At 41.2% G+C, this 23,013-nt stretch overlaps 1 protein-coding gene across 9 annotated transcripts; it reads left to right on the top strand.

The window, feature by feature from the left end:
- Positions 1-14,564: 14,564 nt before the first annotated feature.
- LOC127775998 (nuclear poly(A) polymerase 4-like) lies at positions 14,565-21,548 on the top strand. 9 transcript variants are annotated; one of them, XM_052302313.1, is made up of 12 exons: positions 14,565-15,370; positions 15,466-15,543; positions 15,935-16,042; positions 17,612-17,674; positions 17,758-17,919; positions 18,447-18,560; positions 18,650-18,712; positions 18,787-19,116; positions 19,198-19,362; positions 19,830-20,735; positions 20,834-20,910; positions 21,133-21,548. In XM_052302313.1, the coding sequence occupies exons 1-12, from the start codon at positions 15,239-15,241 to the stop codon at positions 21,155-21,157; spliced, it is 2,223 nt and encodes a 740-aa protein (XP_052158273.1). In that variant the 5' UTR covers positions 14,565-15,238; the 3' UTR covers positions 21,158-21,548. The 9 variants fall into 9 exon arrangements, 7 of the variants coding, with proteins under 7 accessions (XP_052158273.1, XP_052158270.1, XP_052158275.1 ...); XM_052302310.1 differs by having other exon boundaries at positions 20,834-20,933; XR_008018087.1 differs by having other exon boundaries at positions 14,566-15,370; positions 20,865-20,933.
- Positions 21,549-23,013: the final 1,465 nt, after the last annotated feature.

Here is a 23,013-nt window from a genome sequence, read left to right as displayed (position 1 = left end):
TTTAATCGTCCGTAAATTGGTTTTTCATATTAATAACAGTGCCGATCGGTTGAATATATATTATATGGACGTGACTACGACGAGATATACGCTGGATTATTATAACCAGCGAGCTACTAAGTACACCTAACAATACATGTCTTTTTTTTTCTTATAGGAATTTTTTTGAATTATTCATCTGATTTACGATCCGATTGTAACAATTAAATCTTTATAACAAGATCTTGCATGATTATATTTTTGCTGGAAAATTACAAATTACTTTTATAATATATCTAAATTACTAATGAAATCTAAAAGCAATTTGCATATATTACAGAAGTAACTTTTTTTAAAAGTAACTTATCACGACTTCAAAAGGTAAATTCGGGGTTATCTACCTAATAATGTTGAGTATAACTAGATGTGGAGAAAAACCGTTCTTTTTTTTCTTAGGACACAAAAACCGGCAGAACTAAAATTTCTAATTTCCGCAATAATCTTTTTCTTGCATCAAGCTCCGAATTGCGTGTACTGTTGTCGGCCATAAATAATAGTACGTATAGTACATGTGATCGATCCTGTGCGACGATGATTGGACATATATCCACGAAAACGACAATATATGGCATATTAGGCTCCATAGATTGGCATCGCTCTCTGCCGCCGTCGATCTGTAGCAATGGATAGGATTGGGGGGGGCTTCAATCTCATCATCATGTGCATGTTGCATGTAAAAGTTCTTCCTCATGCATGCACTTTTGATAACATTCCTGTAGATCGATCGATGAAGAGACATAATAAGGTGGACGTTCTATTTGGCTGGATTATCTCATCACCCATGCTCTTCTTTTTTTAGAGGATAATGCCTGCAGCTGGCTGCATTTTTAAGTGATATTATTGGGTAGCATGGTATATATGCGAGAAGTGATATTCTTAAGTTGACATAATATCGTACGGTTTTGTCTACTTTCTTTTTCAAAATAAACAAACTGTCTCTGTCCCGAAATAAACAAATCTAGTACGAGATTTGACACATCATAATACTATGAATCTGGAGAAATGTTTGTCCAGATTCATAGTAATAGGATGTGTCACATGTCGTATTAGGCTTGTTTATTTTGGGATGGAGAGAATAGTTCTTTAATTTGGAATTCACAATATGCAATCAAGTTAGTGAGACAGTAGCCAATATTTCCTAATGGTCGATTTTGCACTTTTTTTTTCTTTACTATAAAAAAATAACCGTGCGTTGCAGCGGGTAAAAGCTATTTTAATCGTATTATTGATAGTTATTATTTTCTAAAAAGTATATATGGGATTTTTATTTTGACAGTATTGATATCTAATTCGGAATCTTTATCGGGATGATGATCATATCCTGTACATTGTTTTCTTCTGGTACGGCGAGAATAATAAAACAATTAGGAGTCCGACTTTCGTCCCAGATTAGCACGCGAGGTTTTTAAAAGGATTCTTATACGGCTCCTTATGTATTTTTAAAAGTGAACGAAGACTCAAATACGGACGATGTACCAAAATATCGACGGAAACATCTCTAATTTTTATAATAGTAGAGATGCCACTACTACATATTCAGTTTCGCAAACGGGCCATAACGATTTTCGCATGCGGTTGGGCTAGCCGCATGCGCGAAATCGTCTACAAAGATGGCGATCTTTGCATGCGGCCAGCGCAACCGCATGCAAAAATCCGATTTTCGCATGCGGACGCTTAAGCCGACCGCATGCAAAGAGAAAAAATCGCGAAAAAAATAAAATTCCAAAAAAAACAAAAAAACCTAGCGGCCGCCGCTGCCCGAGTTCGTCGCAGCCGCCGCTACCGCTCCCGTCATCGCCATTGCCGTCGCTAGCTGCTGGTACAACCACCCCACCCAGATCCACTCCAGCCACAGCTGCTTGAGACCGCCGCCGCCTACCATCGTCGTCGTCGCTGCGCCCGAGCTCGCCGCCGCTGCCCGCCGCCTTCGTCGTGCCCGAGGTCGTCGTCGCCGCGGGGGAGGTCATCATCACTGCGCCTGAGCCGGATCCGCCGTGCCCATGCTCGCTGCCGGCGTCGTTGTCATCGCCGCGGGGGAGGGCGCGGCGCCGGATCCGCGTGGAAGGAGGGCGGCCGACCCTGGATCCGCTCGGGGGGAGGGTGGTCGTCCCCATATCTGCTCTGGCCGCCACCGCCCCCCCCCCCCCCCCCCACATGCCGCCTCTCGAGCCCGCCACGCGCCGCCTCCCGAGCCCCGCACCGCGCTCGCGAGGTCATCATCGTCGCCGGGGATGACCGCCTGCCACCAGCCGCTGGCAGATCGAGAAGAGATTTGTGAGAGAAAGAGATGAAGGTAGCGAGTACTGAGAGAGAGAAGAAGAAGATCAGGCCACGTGTGAGAGAGAGTTGAAAAAATTTTGAACTGTTAAGAAGGAAATAGGAGGCCCCGCATGTAATTTTTTTTTCATGCGAACGCTTAAGTGGTCCGCATGTAAAAATCGTGCGGCTCTTTAAACTTCAAATTGATTTTTATAGCACTAAATTAACTCATGCGAAAAGGTTGCCAAAAACAATGTTGTAGAACTCATTGAGATCTACCAGTTTTCTTTTGGTCATTTCTCCATCCGAATTTGATTGGACTATATAAAATTTGAATTTTAAAATATAAAAAATTCAAATAATATTTTGAAGCAGTAAATGATTGCAAATTGAAAAGTCATCAACAACAATGTTGTATGCATCAAGATCTACAACTTTTGTTTTGGTCATTTTTCTATATGACTTTGTTTGAATAGTTTAAATTTGAATTTAAAAATATGACAACTTCAAACAACATTTTTAAATACTAAATAATTTCAATTGAAAATGTCATCAATAACAAAGTGATATAACTCATCGAGATCTATAACTTTTATTTTGGTCATTTCTTCATCCAACAAAGTGATTTGTAACATTGTTCACAAAATATACAAATCTCTTATATAGTTTCATAACTATAAGAGAGATATGTAAATTTTAAGAAATTGTTACTATCACTTTGTCGGATGAAGAAATGACCAAAATAGAAGTTATAGATCTTGATGAGTTATACAATTTGTTATTGATGACATTTTCGGCTGAAATCATTTACTGCTTCAAAATATTATTTGAAGTTTTGAAATTCAAATTTTTAATTGATAAAAATAGCCAAAATAATAGCAGTAAGAACACAATAACATGATATTGATTTTAGAAACATTTAGGAAAAAAATCATCTAATCTGGAGTTCATATGAGTGAGATAAACTAGTTTCAAAATTTTCAATTTTTTCGAATTTTATTTTCGCGTACGGCTACTTAAGGCATCCACAATGTACTACAAAAGTAGTCCATAGAAAATAAACTATTCCATTCAGCCACATAGTAACATTGTACAACTAGTCCATATAAAGGAAATAGCAAAAGGTATCCATATGCATATAGACTACCCATATGAGATAAATAATATGATCTATCTCTACTTCTCTCTCTTCTCCTAATGTCACCTTGTATCCATATACATCGTGAGGATTGCTATAGTTAAAGTTTATTTATGTGGGTCCCATCTATATAGACCACTTTTGCCATATACATTGGTGATGCCCTAAGCGGGTGCTTAAGTGAGCCGCATACAAAAATAAGCTCATTTTTGCATACGGTCCTCTTAATAGGCCAGTATGAGAAAATCGATTTTTCCATATGGGCCACTTAAGGAGCCGTATGGGAAAATGACCCACGATTTTTGCATACGCTACCTGGTATGGTCCGTTTACAAAAATCATGGGGACTCGTACAGAAAAATTACTTTTGTAGTAGTGTCCATTACCCCCTCCTCTCTACTCTCTTCTTTCACCATCTCACTTAGGGCATCCACAATGTACTATAAAAGTAGTCCATAGGGAATAAACTATTCCATTCAGCCACCTAGTAACATTGTACAACTAGTCCATATAAAACAAATAGCAAAAGGTATCCATATGCATATGGACTACCCATATAAGATAAATAATATTATCTATCTCTACTTCTCTCTTCTCCTAATGTCACCTTGTATCCATATACATTGTGAAGATTGATATAGTTAAAGTTTATTTATGTGGATCCCATCTATATAGACCACTTTTGGTGATGCCGGTCATGCCAGTGGCCGGTCATGCCAGTGGCAAATCTCGTACTTATGCATCCATTGCAGCTGCCGGTCATGCCAGTGGCAAATCTCGTACCGTCATCGAGCATAGGTGATGAAAAGGGTTTGCTAGAGATCGATAGTTTTATATGGGTTGCTGATAACAAGATAACGGGAATGTATCAGGCTCTCCCCCTTCATCTCTCTTCCCTCTAAATCACCCCATGCTCGATGGGATCGTCGATCAAGATATTCTAACTAAAAAGGGATGAAAACAGTCAGATATGGTTGAAAACGGTACCAGTCGGAAAATTTTCATATTTATGAATTAATCAATTTAGTGTCAACTTTAATACCATGATGACAGAAATTAAAAAAATTAAATTTTAAAAAGTAAAGGGTAACCATTGGTAAAAGTATTATTATTATATTAATTTTGTGGAAACGATATCGGTACGGTCGGGAAATTTCCATACTGTTTTCACCCCTTGATATACTAACTCCTCCAAATATTTGACATCGGTTAGTTTAATTTTAAACTAACTAATGTAAAAAAAATAGAGTACTATTACTTGACATAAGTTGCTTGGTTGTGTTTTTCTCAATGAGTTGGGACCTCATCTGCCGCACATTAAAATAAAACGACTCATTAGCCCATAATTAATTAAATATTAGCTATTTTTTAAAAAATAGATTAATGTGATTTTTAAAACTATATATATATATATTAAAAAAATCACATTATTTAATACTTTAAAAAATGCATGTGTGGAAAACGAGTGAGGTGTAATTGAAAATATTGAGTAATGAAAACAGCAGTGGACAGAGATGGCCACGCTAGATGCTGCTAATATTATCCACATGGTCATATCTGCGAGACGGGGGTCCCCTTCCTGCCGCGCTTTTCCCTTTTCTTGGACGAACACACACACACAAACACTGTAGAGACGAGTACGACGACGACGTAGAGGCGAAAACAATGGCCTCCTTTTCCTGTGGGCATAGCTGGTATTTCCTACTTCCAAGGCACTTATTATATGTAGCTGTGGCGGCGGCATTTTTTCCGCATAAGAGAAAGTTCAATAGGATAGTCCACTGCTAGCTATAATTTATTTATAATCGATGTAATAGCTAATTCAAATAATAGTTGCTTACTATACTATTAATATATAGTCTTACTTGTGTCTTAAGTCCATACTATAACTGGCTACAGATCTATAGCTCATCTTTTATCTTATTAAAATATATTTATAGTCGGCTACTATTGTACCTGCTCCAATATTGCCACCATTCATGTGACATCGTATATGATTGTTGAGACGGTTATATATCTCCAGGGGCGGAAGCAGGGAGTTTCGAAACGAAATCACAAAGATTCAGAAAACGTTCTTCGCCGCAACTTATTATGTAAGGGAAATATATCGTCTTCGTTCCCCGCAAAAAAAAAAAAAAATCGTCTTCGTTTATCCAATGTTCTAGCTTTCTGTCATTCCTTTCGCAACGTAAATAAATGCGCTTTGCACCGATATTTATCCTAAATACAGAATAGGGAGAAATGAAATTAAAAACCCCACTGTAATATATTCCCTCCATCTTCCACTACTTGTCACTTGGTACTATTATGAATTTATGATCTAATCTTTTCAAAATTTTAAATAAGACGAACAGTTAAACGTTAAACGTTAATAGTGCAAAACTATACTTATTTTGGGACGGAGGGAGTACCTTTCAAATTACTTGCGTGTGCAAAAGCAAACAGGGGTTTGGGCGATTTTCGGGAGGAACCGAGAAGTTGGGAATAATCGAAATCCACGGCCCGAAACCAATCTTACGAGCATATACGGAAGAAAATGGTGGTTATGCTGATGGCTACTTGGGCCGGCCCATGAATTGATTACACGACGACCCAAATATGTTCGTTAGCAATTGCCATCCAAGGGTCCAAGTCATTTGAAGTGAGAAATAGTCTACTTGTCACCCTCATCTTATACCTTATCGAATCAACTCCTTCAATGGGTTAAGAATCAACTCCTTCAATGGGTTAAGAAGCGGTTTCTTTGGGTGGAGCCTACATGTTAGTGAGATTGGATACGTGAGCATTGGTGCAGCTCGTACACCGCACAGATAAGAGGGAGGGAGATGTGGGGGAAGAAAAAAGAAGACCTGACATATGGGTCCTACCTACAGGAACCTCTTCCCAAACCACCAAAAGAAGTGGATTTGCACCCGTTTTTAAAGATGGAGAAGGTATTATATCTAGGGGTGTAAGTGGCTAACCCGCGAAACCCACTTATAGGCTAAAATAAGCCGTGAACCCGCTTATTTTGACCTATAAGTGGGTTCGTGGCTGATCCACTTACACCCCTAATTATACCCGATTTTGCGGCTGTGGGAGGCGATTCTATGAAGTGTAGAAGACGAAGGATGCAAATTAGACTTACTCCTTGGAAGTGTCAATGGAGCATACATGAATTTACTCCAGAAACTGTGGTAGCAGATGGGCCGGCCTTTTAATACAACTTGGACCCATGCATGCTTAACAAGGAAAAGGTGCACTTTGACCCTCTCAAATATTTAAATATAGGTCGGATCCTATTCATATCCCTCCACCATAAGACCCCGGTTGTAATGACTCCTTCGACTATTAAAACCTTGCAAATCTACTCCCTAGGCTGTTTCGAAGGCGGTTTTTTCTGATGTGGCATCCATATGACATCGTAATCATCGCAGAAATTATAAAATAGATGTAGGCGCAAATGTAAGTCACTATGTCTAGTCTTTGTGGGGCCCACATATCTTCTTCCTCCTTCCTCTCCCCTCCTATTCACGCTCTATGTAACACCCCAGGTAACCACGTACCTAGAGTGCTATACCAAAATACACTCAAACCACTAACTCCCAAAATTATTAGAAATTTCGGCAGAATCTCCCATGTAAATACGGACATCCACGACAGGCAATTATAAGTTAAACTAATAACAACATCATTCCCACGATACGATCCATCCTTATAATCCATGGGGAAGAAACTATTAGAAGTCTAAAAGATTATTACAAGACCGAACCATGATATAGTTTAAGTATCATTATGGACCTAGGCAATATAGTTTTAGAGTGTGCAGATAAATGTGTATATAAGGGTGCTACTTCCCGCCCATGCATGTCAGTCTCAATTTGTACCTAAAACCAAATAAAACACAAGAACGAGTATAAAAATACTCAGCAAGTATAATATGGAACTAGAAAACACATATACACATCATTGGCAATAAAGCATGAATAAAAGGCTTTCTTTCTTTGATAGGAAATACATTTTCAAACACAAGTCAAAGAAGATAGTAGTTCCCATCCCGGGCAGGCATGAATTGAAATAGTAGTTTCTATCCCAGACAATAGTGAATACATTCTAGCATTTGCTGGCAAAGCCGGGTAAGCGTGATCAGCGCTTACCCACAGGAACTTGAATAAAGAACCAAATTGCACTCCCATGACTACGCATGGTACTTGAATAATTGAAACCGAAATCAAAGAACCAAATTAAAACCATATTGCACATCCATGGCAAGTAGGGAACTTGAATTATTTAAGCAGAACCAGAATCTAGAATATTAAAACAAGAATAACATCGTACACATAAGATCAACTTGAAATCTAAATGGCGTGAATAATAATATGAACATAAGCAATTACTTATCACGTAGAAATATATCAGAAATAAATAGATAGAGTAAATAATCCATGAATCACACAATTAGTTCGTCATGCACTTGCCTTTAACCTTGACGTTAACCCGACGAACCACCCTCCACACAAGATCTCTCCACACCTATGGAGCAAACTATGAATAAACCACTATATTCAACTGATAGATACAAGACATATTTACTAAAAACGAAACCCAGAACATATAATAAACTTTTACCGATTGGTATTAAACAACCTATAGTAGTTCCATTACTGTTTTATGCGGAACTCATAAACCATCTAATGTAATCTAGCAAATAATAGCATTTCATGCATCTACAGAAAATAATCTACAACTTTCATGTTGAGCGGAATAATTGATTTTGCATTTATAAATCCCAGATCACCCGTTCGGACCCGGTCAGCAGGACTGTTTCTACTGTTTCTCCTGAACCGTTTATCGGAATCGAATGAAACCAGCGGCGTTGGAAATATAACAACGAATACCACAAATCTTCTTTAGGTCACCAAACTTGAATCTCTACGAATAAAAACCAGATTTGAAAATAAGGTTTCAGCCTAGCGGCCGGTAAAATAGATTCGAGCTACCGGTAAAATAAATTCGAGCTACCGGAAACGGATCGTGTTATAAATAAATTAGAAACAACTAGGGATAAAAACGGATTACCTAGCAGTACTAATTTGTAAGTAAAACAAAGAATTTAAAAATTTCCACCAAATTCCCCAAATTTGTCCTTCTCTCCTCCTTCCTGTTCCTCTTCTTCCCTGGTGCAGCACCAAGCAGCAGCAGCAGCGATGAACGCTAGCAGCAGCAGCAGCAAGCAAACAGAGCAGCAGCCTAGTTCAGATAGGTAGCAGCAAGACCTCACCGGGAAGAGAAACGGAAAGGATTCACCGGTGGCGACGGATGATGATGGTTGTGGTGGCCGCCACGGCTGTAGCGGCGCCGGCGACATGGAGCAGCAGCGGCGACACAAGCGCAGGGACGGAGGCGGCTAGGGCTAGCGTTACTTTATTTTTTCTCCTTTTTTTTCCATTGATTAAATAGAGATGCTAATAAAGATCGAACGGCTCACATTAAATCGATCCCCGGGATTTCGTTCGGACTCCGATTACTATAAACTTATAGTCTATTTTGCACTACTCGGCGAGCTCAACGCACCCACGGTTTCGGATCACTTATTCGAGCAACGGTTTTAAAAGTTAAACTTTTGCGCATTTATTCTAATATTTCCAAAAATACACTAATTCGAATCTCGGGGTATTACACTCTCGGTACCATGACATCTCTCAATGGAGGAGCCATGGGAGGCCAGAGGAGATGGGGCTCGGGCGTCGGTGCTCCGACGATGGAATGACGGCGACTGAGCATGTCCCATGGCTTGGCTCATCTAAAAAGATGGAGATAGCGAGGACGACAGTGAAAGCGCGGCCATCGTGAGCTCGGTCCAACTAAAAGAGAAGAGATGAAAGCGAACTCATGTCAGGATCTCAGGCTTCCAAGGGTGTCATCATGCGTTCCTAGTGACTAGGAAATTGTTTTTTTATGTTGGGAGAGATTGGGGAGGTGTGGTGAGGCTGGCAGCGATGTAGTGGATCTAGAGTGGATAACCGGCCGTGGAGGCATCAATGGTGGCAAAATACAAGGGAGTCGTCACCGAAGTAATGCAAAGCTGATGGCGTAGTGGGACGGTGTGAGACGGCCCGCAACAACAGATCAAGCTGGCAGTCCACCAACCCTAGGTTGTATGACAGCGCGAGGGCATCCCGTGCCACGGAGCTCTGCTATGGAGAACGACACGAGCACTATGGTGGCGGGACGAGACCACCGCCTCCCGTGGGGCAACAGTGTGATGAAAAGGAAGGCGTCGTGGAGGAAGCGTCCTCCATCCCTGGAGAGGAATACACGGACGACCGCGGTGAGGAGGCGGAAGCAACCTTTTTTTTATTCTATTATCACTTACATGTGGTCCCACTCTATTTTTTTTAATTTCCATGACGACTAGACAACCGCATCAGCTTAATACCACCTTCAATACTACCCTAGAAGTTATTTTGTACCCATTTTAATAGTTTGAGGAGTCATTAAACCTAGTTTCATGGTTAAGGGATACGAATCAGATCCGAGATTTATTTGAAGGAGTCAAAATGTACTTTTTCCTGCTTAACAATGAAAAGGTCCAACCTATGTAATTATCCAATTCCAAATTTTCTTTTCAGTTCTACAAAAAATATACCGTCACATTTTTTTTCGTTCTAGTCATTTTTTTCTATGTGTTTGCCACTTCTTCTCTTCTCTTTTTTTTTTTCAATCTCTCGTATACTCTCTAATCTCTATTAAGGCCCTCTTTGTTTAGGCTTATAAGCCAACTTATAAGTCAAAAAGTTTAAGCCTAAACAAACAAGCAGCTTTTCCGTTTAGCTTTTTTGAAGCCATAAGCCACTCTAACACTATTAAGCCAAAAGCTAGGTTGGAGAAGCTTTTTTTAGCTTATGTGAGGTAGATGTATGACTCAACCACTAAACCTAGGACATTAAATCCACCGGCTTATAAATCATATAAGCCAATAAGCTGACTTAAAAATCTAGGCCAATAAGCCTAAGCCTAAACAAAGAGGGCCTAAGCAATAAGCATGTAATCACTTGTTTTTATCTTAATTCTCTTATATATAATGTACTAGAAAAGTTATAGTGTAAGTTTTGGAATTTACAACTTACGTTTTGAAATTCAACATGTGAATGGATTTAATTTAAAGTGTAAAATAATTTAATTGTTTTTATGAAAAATGTGGCACCACAAATATAGTTAGTCTTTTTTTTTCCTCTTTCCTTCTCAAGAACTAATAGTATGTAATAACTAAGAATGGATACTCTCACATTGCGCTGATGTTTTACTAAGGAAAACTCAAGAAAACCCTTTTAAGTAGTCATATCTCCGTTATAAAACACAAGGAATTTTGATAATACAAATGCATAACGCATAGTTAAATTCTTTTATATTTTACGACGGAGGCGAATATATATATCACACGTTTAGCTGAACATGTTGTTCATTAAGCAATCACTTCTTACGCACTAAAAGCGTTGTTCAAAAGTAGCAAGTGGTAGGGTGGTACAAAGGATGGAGCATCTAAGCTTTGAGCACAAATGCTTTTAGCAACCGAGTAGAACAAACCAATTTCTTTTTATTTGCATCACTAAATAAAAAATTGTGTTGCCTTGACTTCTCTTTCTTCGGTTTGGTGGACAGGGAATTGGGCTGAGGCATCATTCCTCCTTTTCAGGCTGGTCAATGGCAATTGTCGGCGAGTTAAAAAAAAAAAAGGCAATTTGTCGGCTGCACGTATCAATAATGCTGGGGCCTTGCTTTCGGTAAACCAGCTCCAACAAAGTTCCTAAACTCCTTACACCTATTGTAAGGGTTAACTAGATATATAATCATTATAAATCGTACCAGTTTTAAAAAGTAGAATTATACACTGCTAGAAAAAGTGTTTTTCCAAGCGGGCTAAATAAGTTTTCGCAGACGGATAACTGGTCCACCTGCAACTCAACGCATGTAAAAATAGTTGATTTTCGCAGGCGGGCATGTGGTCCGCCTACGAAAAGAATTTCCAGCGTATTAAAAAAAAGGGCAGCTACTGCCGTTTCGGCCGGCTACAGCTTCCCGTTCCCAATCCAGTTCCCATTCCCCATCCAATCCAGTTCCCATTTTCCATCCAATCCAGTTAATCCAAATTCACATAAACATCACAAATTAACATAGAAGCAACATAGTTCACAATCAAAACAGTTTACAATCAAAACAAATGCATCACAGTCGTCGCCAAAGGAGAGGACCGCCGCTGCTAGCCAGATCCGGAGGGGAGGTCGCCGCTGCCCACCGACGCTGCCTCCACCAGGTCTGGGAGGAGTGGGGAGACGCCGCCGCCCATGAACCCTTCGCCCCCCGCCGGTAGCCGCCACCTCCTCACCGACGCCGCCCTCTACCGCCACCGTCCTTTGCGCGCCGCCTCCACTGGATCTGGGAGGAGGGAGGGGAGACGCCGCTGCCCATGCACCCTCCGCCTCGCGCCGGTAGCCGCCATCTCCGCGCCGCCGCTGCCTCAACCGGATCTGGGAGGAGAGAGGGGAGACGTCGCCGCCCATGCACCCTCCGCCTCCCGCCGGTAGCCGCCACCTCTGTGCCGCCGCCATCCTCCACGCCATCAGCCGTTGCCCCCGCTAGCCACCGCCACAACTCCCGGGAGAGGAGAGGTGGGAGAGATGGGAGGAGAGGAGAGAGGGAGAGAGAGAGAAAGGCGGAGAGGGAGAGGCGTTTGGTGTGGGACTTAGCGATCTTGGTGGTAGGCAGTGACATTTTTAATATCATCCACCTTTTTATAGGCGGACCTCTTAACAGCTCCGCCTGCAAAAAAATCTATTTTCGTAGGCGGGGCTCTTAAGAGGTCCGCCTGCAAAAAACAACAATCCCACCCCACATATGTTATTTTCGTAGGCGGCCATTTGTCTCCTAGGGCAATACCCGCCTAGGAAAAAGAACTCAACGTTTGCAAAAATGGTTTTTCTAGTAGTGATAATTTATCTAATTGGAGCCATGTCACTAAAAATAGTTGCAAAAATGGATACATACCATGCCGTACAGCGATATGTGTTTTGAAGCGTTCTTTGTCTACTATGTTTTCATATAGGCCAAAACACCCATGCATCAATTCTTTAATACCTTCCCAATTGCCCTGCAAACCCTAACATACCGGAATGGCGGCGGCGGTCGACAAAGCGACCTAGGGAGAGGAGCGTCGACGAGGCGCGGCCCGGTGGCAGCGGCGACGAGCTTAGTAGAGCTTGGCACGGGACCGATTGGCAGCGCAAGCAGATCCAGATGCAAAGAGATAGGGGGATGGTGACAAGGCGTGGGTCTAGTAGTTACAGTGACATGATGAGGTTAGGGGCGGTGATGATTGTCGATCGCCTCCTCCTCACCAGTCTGCTCTCCTCCCCGACACCACGGTGGCCCTGCATCCATGTCGATTGCGGTGCTTCGTCCTCCTCTGCCATAGACTGACGAGCGGGTGTTGGACAACCTCCACAAGGCTATTGATGAAAAATCGGCAAAATTTGACATTAACAGAGGCACATCGAGTGCTACTGCAGCTTGCAACGCTGTTCAGCATATCAATATAGTGCATCAACGCATAGTTCCCAAAGACCATGTCGACGCAGCTTATGAGCTTGGAGACCTTCTTTTCCTTCCTTCCTTCCTCCTCCTCCTCCTTCCTTTGGTTGGGAGACAACCTCCTCTTTCTGATTGGAGATGTATGCATTGCTGCCGAATCCATTCCTCGCTATCGCACTCGCCTGCACACATGTGTCGCTGCATCGTTCTATGCGTTAATTTTAGTACACATAATGCACAATTTGTCTACTATCAATGTCTTCTTAATTTGGAGGACAACTACCAAGATATTTATGATGACGAGAAAGTGCTAAGGATAATTTGTGATCATATTTAGCACATTTGTATTTTCTACTCTTTCATTTCCTCTTAAGCTTTGTGCCACATAGTTTCATGTTTACTCATTGTGTGAATTTTTCCCTTCAAATATTCGTACCTTTTATGGTATGGTAAATTTGCACCAGTAGTTCTACTATTTAAATGTTCGCAGTGAACGAATTGATTTTGAGCAAATTTCACAAAACCCATGTTATAAGTTAAAGTTGTAAAAAAAGACAAATGTTATGACGTGTGGCATATAACCATAAGTTTTATGGTTGAAATATTCCATAAAACTCCACTTTTGACTAATTAATTTCAGCATATGTAAAGCAATATTTTTCAAAGAAGAAGAGTTAAAACAACTTAAAAAAATTCATATACACTATGTTTCTTCACATGTATATATTATGAAATTTTAGGATCGTAATGATTTTAGATGAGACATGGACGGTGTGCGAACACGGAGTGGATATTTTCGAATGTCAGGAATGGTACGGACTCAGCCTGAAAACAAATTTAAATTGTTAGACGTTGCATGTGTATGCAATCGATATGACATCAAGTTGCTCGGTGCTTTTAACAGAGAAATCGTGACAGTGTAGGGCAAGATTTTAAATTTGAAAGAGTTTGGTGTGACATCCACCTGGATTTATACTAATAAATAGTAATGGTAGAAACTTTTGTACCCCTCCGTCCTAAATAAAATATTGTAATCCTAACTACGTGCCTGATGTATGTTTGTAGCTAGAATTTATCTTTCTTTTTTACATAGTAGATAATGCAAACACAGTGATAGAAATATGATGAACCTTCTAGATCAAAGCTCTTATTCCTCGCTAGTCCCTCCTACCGAAGAAAGATCTCCCGCCGCGTCCTCGTCGTCGGCGCCGCACCACCACCGCCACGCGCCCACTCCTTCCCCCGTTTTCTCCCCCCCAACCGCGTGTCCCGCTCGCTCGCGTGGCGGCGCCAACAGAATACATATCCCCCCGCGTCCGCGTGTTTATCCCACCGAACCCATCACTAATCAGTAATCACAGTATTACTATTAAATTACCAATAACCAAATAATTAATCATCCTAATTAAACAGCTAATGGAGATTTCAGACTAAGTAACCGCAAACGCGAGAGACCCTCGCCTCGCTCGCCCACCCGGAAAAAAAATATCCATTAAAACCCCTCGCCAAAAAAAATCTCGATCCTCACGAGACCAAAAAAAAAAAAATATCGACAGATACACCTCACAAAACACACGGGCTCCTCCTCTCTGTCTCTCATCTCTCTCTTCCCATCCGCCTCGCTTTCCATCCCCATCCCATCCTCTCCACCTCCCCTCGCCGCCTCCGCCGCCGCCGCCGCCGCGGCGGGCCACCGGGAGCGGCGCCGCCTGCCGTCCCCGCGCGCGGGCGGATCGCCGGATCCGCTCCCGCCCCCCCACCCGCGCCTCCGATCTGGGGGGATCCGGGCGGCCCGGGCGAGGCGGTTTCGATCTGATCCGGTCGGTCTGTGGTGGTGGTGGTTTCCGTGTGGGGGAAATCGGGCATGAGGGGTTCGGCGACGGGGGAGTTATTCGGATCCGTGTGCACCGAGGGATCCCTCTCCTGATCCTACCCGGAGTCGTAGTTCTTCTCGGGATTTTATCATATTTATTATATATTGGAAGTGTTAGAGGGGATCGTGTGCTCGGTCGATTTCGTGGAGAGGATTTGAGTGCCTTTTTTGGAGTTTGAGGGGGAACTGCTTTTTTTTTTTTTTAATTGGGGTTGCAGGCGCCAATCTGCCCTGCTTAGGGTTCCTCCAGTGAGATTGGTTCTGTTGCGGAATCGCCGATCTGCGCGCGCTGGTTCGGGTTCCTCCAGTGAGGTTGGTTCTGTTGCGGAATCGGTTTTCGTGCTCTCTTGTGAGGGGCTTCCATGGCGGCCTGTAACGCTGCCGCAGCGGCTGCCGTCGCCGAGCAGCCACAGAAGCAGTATGGAATTACAAAACCGATATCGTTGGCTGAGCCGGCGGAGGTTGACCTGCAGAAGACAGCGGAGTTGGAGAAGGTTTCTACAAAATCGTATTGCCTTATTTGATTAGTGTGCTTGTTTTGCCTTATTTCGTAAATATGATGCTATTGTTTCGTTGATCATAATTGCAGTTCTTGGTTGAAGCCGGTCTGTATGAGAGTCCGGAGGAGTCGGCTAGGCGAGAGGAGGTGCTAGGGGAGCTCGATAAGGTATCTACTTCTGGTGTCATGCTATTTTAACTGTGTCCTGCTTTAATGGATAGAGAAAAAGAAGATGCATTTTGATGTGTACCTTAGAAGGTAGTTGCTGTTCTAAATGTGCTATTAGCACTCGTCCCCTTGTACCAGGGGCGGAGCTAGAACAAAATGGAGAGGGGTGCCCCTTACTTGCTTTACTCTGCTTTGACTGAGTTTAAGCTGATGCGGGTGCCTGAGTTTGTAGCCTTTAGGGGGGGGGGGGCACATATGGTGAAATAGACGAACTTTAACCGGGTTCCTGGGCACCACCCCCTCATAATGTAGCTCCGCCATTTTTTTTCTACGGTATATTGTTGTAAGTTGAAAATCATCTGCTAAGCATCGTTCTTGTTTGGACTTGCAGATTATAAAAGATTGGGTGAAGCAGTTAACCAGCCAGAGAGGTTACACTGATCAGATGGTTGAAGAAGCAAATGCTGTACTCTTCACGTTTGGGTCATACCGTTTAGGGGTAACTATTATATTATATCCCGTGTTTCTGTTATTTTCCTACCACATACACCTCCATAGTTTTTTCTGTAGTATTGTTTGCCTTGTCTGACTCTTATCGTTTTACATATTAGTGGGAGCTATTGATAGTGTCCTTTGCTGCCATTTAATAGAGGAATAGAGATTTATTACATTTCCTTGTGCCTTAATATTAATATGAACTTCCTGTCATTTAACAGGTAAAGGGAGATTAAATTTCCTTGTGCATCAACATTAGTAGCAGAGGAAGAGATTAAATTTCCTTGTGCCTGAGTAATATATGAATTTTCTCGGTCCACAATATAATCTGTGTTAATAGTAGGAGCAGGATTAAATTACTATAATTAAGCCACCTGCCATTTGGTTGCAACTGATGGCGGATAGGAGCAATCCTAATGATAGGGATTTCATATCTAAGTGATTTAGTTCTGAGTTCAAAAATAATTTTGTCCACTACCAACCTTTGACATGGCTGCCACAAATTATTTGATCATAATTGTAATGAGAAACAGCTTCTTAGTAAAACTTTTAGGTTGTGGGGGACACTAAAGGTGATTAGAGTACAGCTTGTGGTTGTATACAACCTGGATCCTGGGTCGTATGATCTTAGGCCATGTTTGTTTCAGCTTAGGATTATTATAATCTGGATTATTAGGAGTAAGCTGAAACAAACAGATAGTTTATTATGATAGATTATTACAATCTATAAGCCAGATTACTATAATCTAGTAATCCACTCTAAAGGTGCTTTTTTTAGATTATTGGGTGGCTAACACCTAACAACCAGCTAATAATCTAGAGAAACAAATAGCTAACAACTTATTCTATGTCAGCTTATTATAATCCAGCTTATAGTAATCCGACTCAATAATCTAGATTATAATAATCTTAAGCTGAAACAAACAGGGCCTTAGTATCCTATATCATGTGCCTCTTATTGTGTGGTCATGCTCCATCAGTGTTAGTTGTTATGAGCTTAGCATCATATCATTGTTAAAATAATTAGGCCTGTTTCTTATTTTCTGTCATTCCGTGCTAATTTTTTAGCTCAATGTTTATTTCATTGCTCCAAAAAGTAGGTGCTAGTAGCTACGTTAGTTGATAACTTAATGTAGGAATAAATAATACATGAGTTCTTTCAAGTAGACCCCCAACAGTTTTGAGAACTAACAGTAATCTTTGAAGTCAATATTTGGTCATGTTTTGTCTAGCCCCTTTAACTTTTCTAGCTTCACTTATTTACTGTCCCTTATGTAGTTTGACAGATGATGCATTCCGAGCTTGATGAAGATAAAGTTTTTCAGAACTAGTGATGTCATGAATATGATGCTGTTACACGCTGAACTAATAGTATATAATGTAAATATGAGCAGAACAGTGATTGTAAGGCTACTCCTAAAACATCAGTGTTGGTGCTAGGTTGCAAAGCATTTTTTGTTTTTTTTCCTTTCTATGCTTCTATTCTATTTGGTGCACATATTTCTTATTTTCTATCAATTTCTTATGGTAGATTGATTCAAATTTACATAATTTGATGTTTCTGCTTTTGTAGGTTCATGGCCCTGGAGCTGACATTGATACTTTATGTGTTGGGCCTTCATATGTGAATCGTGAGGTGACAACGTATTTGAATTCTATCATGTAATATCAGTTTAGAGATGTCATGAGTGCCCTCTAACATAGATACTCTTTCTGCAGGAGGATTTCTTTATTGTACTACATGACATATTGGCACAAACGGAGGAAGTTACTGAGTTGCAACCTGTACCTGATGCACATGTTCCTGTTATGAAATTTAAATTCCATGGAATATCAATTGACCTTCTTTATGCGAGTGTCTCTCTCTTAGTAGTACCACCAGTAAGTGTATAAAGTATAAATGTTTTCATATGCTTACCTGTTTCTGTATGCCGCATAATAGTTCTAAGATTTTCTTTCGTCACATGCTATATATGGCATTTTACATTGTATTTTAGTTAAGGGTTCTGTTCGGAATAGTCATTTTCTGATACCTTGGATAATGGTATGAAGATCTCTATTGCTGCTCTTTGAATTTTATGCAATAGTTTTATGATAAAACCACAAGTTTATTGTTGAAGTTATCCAGACTGCATTATTGTTTGTACCTTGGGTGGTCTCCTGCCATCCATAAGAAATCAGTTCAGGCAATGAAGGGATCTTTCTCTCTGCTATGCCTTTTGTATAAAATCATGTCATTTACCCTATATTTTTATTTGCAACATTCTGGATTTTTAAAATCATGTCATTTACCCTATAAAATCATGTCATTTCTACAGTTGCCCTTTCTTCTAGGGATCCATTTTGCCCGTTGTTATGCTAGCTTTTCAAGAATCAAGATATACATTGTGTCTAATGTATTGCTGCAGGACTTGGATATCTCGCAAGGATCAGTACTGTATGATGTTGATGAAGTAACTGTTCGCAGTCTTAATGGGTGCAGAGTAGCTGACCAGATTCTTAGGCTTGTTCCAAATGTTGAGGTTGGTCTGAGCAATCTACAGTATATGCATGTTTTTTTTTTTGTTCTTCTAGGATAGCAGTCTAATGATGTCCATATGCTTAATGGTAGAACTTTCGAACAACGCTAAGGTGTTTGAAGTATTGGGCGAAAAAAAGAGGAGTTTACTCTAATGTAAGTATATTCTTGTCATTATTGTCAGTAACGTTTCTTTTTGAGTTTGGTTATTGACTTCTCTTCGGTGCCAGGTTACTGGTTTTCTTGGCGGTGTCAATTGGGCTTTACTTGTTGCACGTGTCTGCCAGCTCTACCCTAATGCTGTGCCGAGTATGCTTGTCTCAAGATTCTTTAGAGTTTTTACTCAATGGCAATGGCCAAATCCCGTGATGCTTTGTGCTATTGAGGAGGATGAACTTGGTTTTCCTGTGTGGGATCCACGCAAATATCACCGTGACAGATCTCATCATATGCCCATAATAACCCCTGCTTACCCGTGCATGAACTCCAGCTATAATGTTTCAACAAGCACACTTAGGGTTATGATGGAGCAATTCCAGTTTGGTAACAAAATTTGCCAGGTAGTTTTCTGTCACTACATAAGTTACTTTTTTAGTGAGTGCTTTCTGTTTTGACTATGCATCCTTTGCTCTGCAATGCAGGAAATCGATATCAGTAAGGCTAATTGGTCTGCTCTTTTTGAGCCTTTCCAATTTTTTGAAGCATATAAGAATTATCTCCAGGTTGACATCATCGCTGAAGATGGAGAAGATCTTAGACTTTGGAAGGGATGGGTTGAATCTCGGTTAAGACAACTTACTTTAAAGGTAATTTGTTGCTTAAGCTCTTTATTGTGTACTCCCTCCATCCCTCAAAAAACAAACAGATTCCATGTACTAGGATATGTCACATCCATGCCTAGGTTTGTTTTTTGTGGGGCGGAGGGAGTACTACAGTAGCTTACAAGATCATTGGCCTTTGGAGCTATTGCCTGGAAGGGTCAGTGGTATGAGGACTGTTCATTAGGCTATGTGGAGTCAGTTGGAATGTTTTGATTGTGAAAGTTGATTTGGTATTGTATATTCAGTACTAGTACAAAATATCAACCAATTCCATGGGGAAGCTTAGAGTAGTTATTGCAGATTGGCTTGAGAATTAGTAGGGTGATAGTTTTCATGCCTTCTGTTACCACTAAACTGGCTCTTTACTATAGACTGTTAAGATTACTAATTATTATTGTTATTTTTGATGTGGTTGATTGTTGAGTATTTTTCTTATTTGTTGACAAGTGCAGATTGAAAGAGACACATATGGAATGTTACAATGCCATCCTTACCCGCATGAGTATGCTGACCCTTCCAGACAATGTGCTCATTGTGCTTTTTTCATGGGTTTATCAAGGAAAGAAGGTGCAAAAATACAGGAGGGTCAACAGTTTGATATTCGTGGAACAGTAGATGAATTTAGGCATGATATCGGCATGTATGGGTACTGGAGACCTGGGATGGAGTTGGCTGTATCTCATGTTCGGAGGAAGCAGATTCCATCCTATGTGTTTCCAGAGGGCTACAAGAGACCTCGTCCTTCGAGGCATATAAATCATCCCCAGCAGTCTAATAAAAATGATGTTGAAGATGGCACAGCGAATAGATCCCCAGATGGGCAGCCCAAGCGAAAGCATGATACAGCTGGGGTTTATGATAGTGAACCTGGTAGATCTGTTAAGAGGGCCTCAATTAGCCCCTCAATTAGCCCAGTTCACCAGAAAACTTCATCGCCTCCATCAGGCAATATTGCTGATGCTTCCGGTGCAAGTGGTGGAAGTCCGGTTTCACTTGCCAATGGCAATCTAGAACAAGCAAATTGCTTGAATTCACCACTGGCATCTGAAAAAAGTTTGGACTCTGTTACATCAGGCTCCAAGTGTGTGGGAGTGGAAGCGGTTTGTCCTAGTGATGCTACTAAAGAGCATGATAACTGTGGTTCCAATATGAAGAACTGCACCACTACAACTGTAGCTGTATCTTTGAAACGTGTGGCAGAAAAGGTTGTGTCAGAGCTCGTTGGAAGTGAAAGCTTGGGAGGCAACAAAAGTGGGGAGCTATTGGAGAGAGCCGAGGACATGGGAAGTGCCCTGGTTGAAAATGTGCATTTCGGTGGAAATGGAGTCGTTCAAACTGGTCTTCCCGAAGAGTTAGAGGTCTTTTCTGGTTCTCCTTTTTGAAATTAAGATGTCCTTATATATGATCTGAACCTTTTTTATTTGTTCACTTCATTTTCATTTTTTGATATATAAAGCCAAACAATGGGATTGAAGTGGTTTCTAAAGCTCATGCAGGTGTGAACTCGGATGCGCCACAGAAGGCATCATTGAGGCATGACCCTGAACTCAATCCTTGTGCGTTCACTATCTCAATTTGCTCTGTTTTCTTTATACCCTGCTGTTTGGTACTTGTTTGTTACTCTATCGCAGGGTTAGTCTGACATCAACTGCATGAGGTTGGAAAACGGTGTAAAAAGGACAAAAAGATAGAGAGCATCTGCTGGAGGAGTCTATGGTAAGTTGCTCGACTTACAAAGTTTCCTTTTCGACACAGATCTGCAAGCAAGGGGGGCTGTTAAGGGAAGATGGCGATAAGATCATCATGTCAAGCAATGATAAGGGCAGCAATCAGGGGAGCTTTATTACAGGGAAGATCGTAGAATCCTGTGCTGAGAACCCCCTAGATCTACGGCAAGTTTTACAGAGCTTTGCTTGTGCTCCATAACGACATGTGTCGTTTTGTCTTTAACCGTGGAGCATCTAGCTTCTGGCTTCATCATTGTATGGGTGCTGAATTGAACTTGTGTATGGCATCTCTGGGTCGACCTGTTTGCTTCTCAGAGATGCCCTTGCCTCTGCTGTAGGTCTAGATTATAGAGATAGCTGCTGTGCTGCTCACCTTTGTTTCTCAATGCTCCTGTGTACTCGGATCTTCCCTTGTAATATAAGATATTTGCAGACTGGTCCTTACATTCTGTAGCCATTGTCCATTTCCTTGCATTAAGACTGTCTCCAACAAGTGACCCATAAGGGCACCCAAACTCAAAATGGGTCTTCGATAGTACTATTTGAGCCTCTAACAGAGTACCTATACAGAAGACCCATTTTGCGTGCTATAAGAGGACCTATACAGAAGACCCATTTTGTGTGTTATAAGAGGCATAATCTAAATTTGAGTATCCTCTCTTCTGAAGATCTATTTGCAGTAAGGGTTCTCTTTTAGGTCTTATTGTTGGAGAATACCAAAAATATGTATTGAACTCTTTGACTGTAGCGCTATGCAAACGTGAAATGGTCTTGTATTTTGGGTTTCATTGTTGGAAATGGGTATTGGATTTTGGGTTTTATTGTTGGAGATAGCCTTATGTTGTGTTGTTTAATGATCCAACTGTCAAGGAGGTAGGAGGGAGCCAAATAATCTGCAACTGTGGGGGCTCCCTAGTAGTTGTAATACGAGTATACGACGTTAATTGGCGTTTCCAAGACATCGATGATATGTCGCATTTGTCGTAGAAGTAAAAGCTCAGCTCAGCCGTTTGGCACTGATGAGAGTTTGCAGTGTTGCGTACTTCCTCCGTCCGGAATAAACCAAATTCATACAAAATGTAACATATCTTAAACTCCTAGTACTATAAATCTAGATGTGTATGTTTAGATTTATAGTACTAGAAATTTAGGATGTGTGAGATTACTTATGTCCAGATTTATAGCACTAGATGTATTATATCCTATATAAGGTTAGTTTATTTTGTAACGGACATATTGGTAGCACTAGATGTGTCATCTATCCCATACAAGGTTAGTTTATTTTGTAACGGAGGGAGTAGAACCAAACCGAACCCAACCCAACAAGCAGGGGCAGAATCAGGCGTGGGGCAGCTAGGGCTTGGGCTCTATGCTTAGCTCCATAATCCCCATTATAATCTTGAAAAATGCTATGTAATTTATAAAAATATTTAAGATCCCATTAGCTTAGTCCTAAGCGTGAAAATTTTCTGGCTCGGCCTGCCAAGTGCCAACAGGAATCGGAAACGAAAAGCTCAAAATAGTCTCTTGAGATGGTTGAAACGGCAAGGATCAGCATTGCACCAGGTGTCAAAGCTCCCGCTCGTCTTCCAATGGCATGGAAACAAAAAAGCTCCATGCTGATTCATCCAGGTCCAGCCTAAACTAACCTTGTTTTCCTCGTTCTGAATCTACGTGCGAACTTTGGCCAAAAAACAACAAAAACAAAAGCAAAACGGAACAGGTGACCCTGGAAAGACGGCGGTCGAACCAGATGGAGCGACCACCTCACTGCCAGGGTGCCTTTCTGCCCAACCCATCTACCCCTACTAAGAGCAACAGGTACAATAGCAGGCTATAAATCAGCTGCAGATATATTTTAAGCAGATAAATAAGGAGGGAGAAGGACAGCGGGCTACAGATTTGTAGC

The sequence above is a fragment of the Oryza glaberrima genome, chromosome 6, assembly GCF_000147395.1.
Source record: "Oryza glaberrima chromosome 6, OglaRS2, whole genome shotgun sequence".
Taxonomy (NCBI): domain Eukaryota; kingdom Viridiplantae; phylum Streptophyta; class Magnoliopsida; order Poales; family Poaceae; genus Oryza; species Oryza glaberrima.
This window is presented reverse-complemented; position numbering and strand designations above follow the sequence as displayed.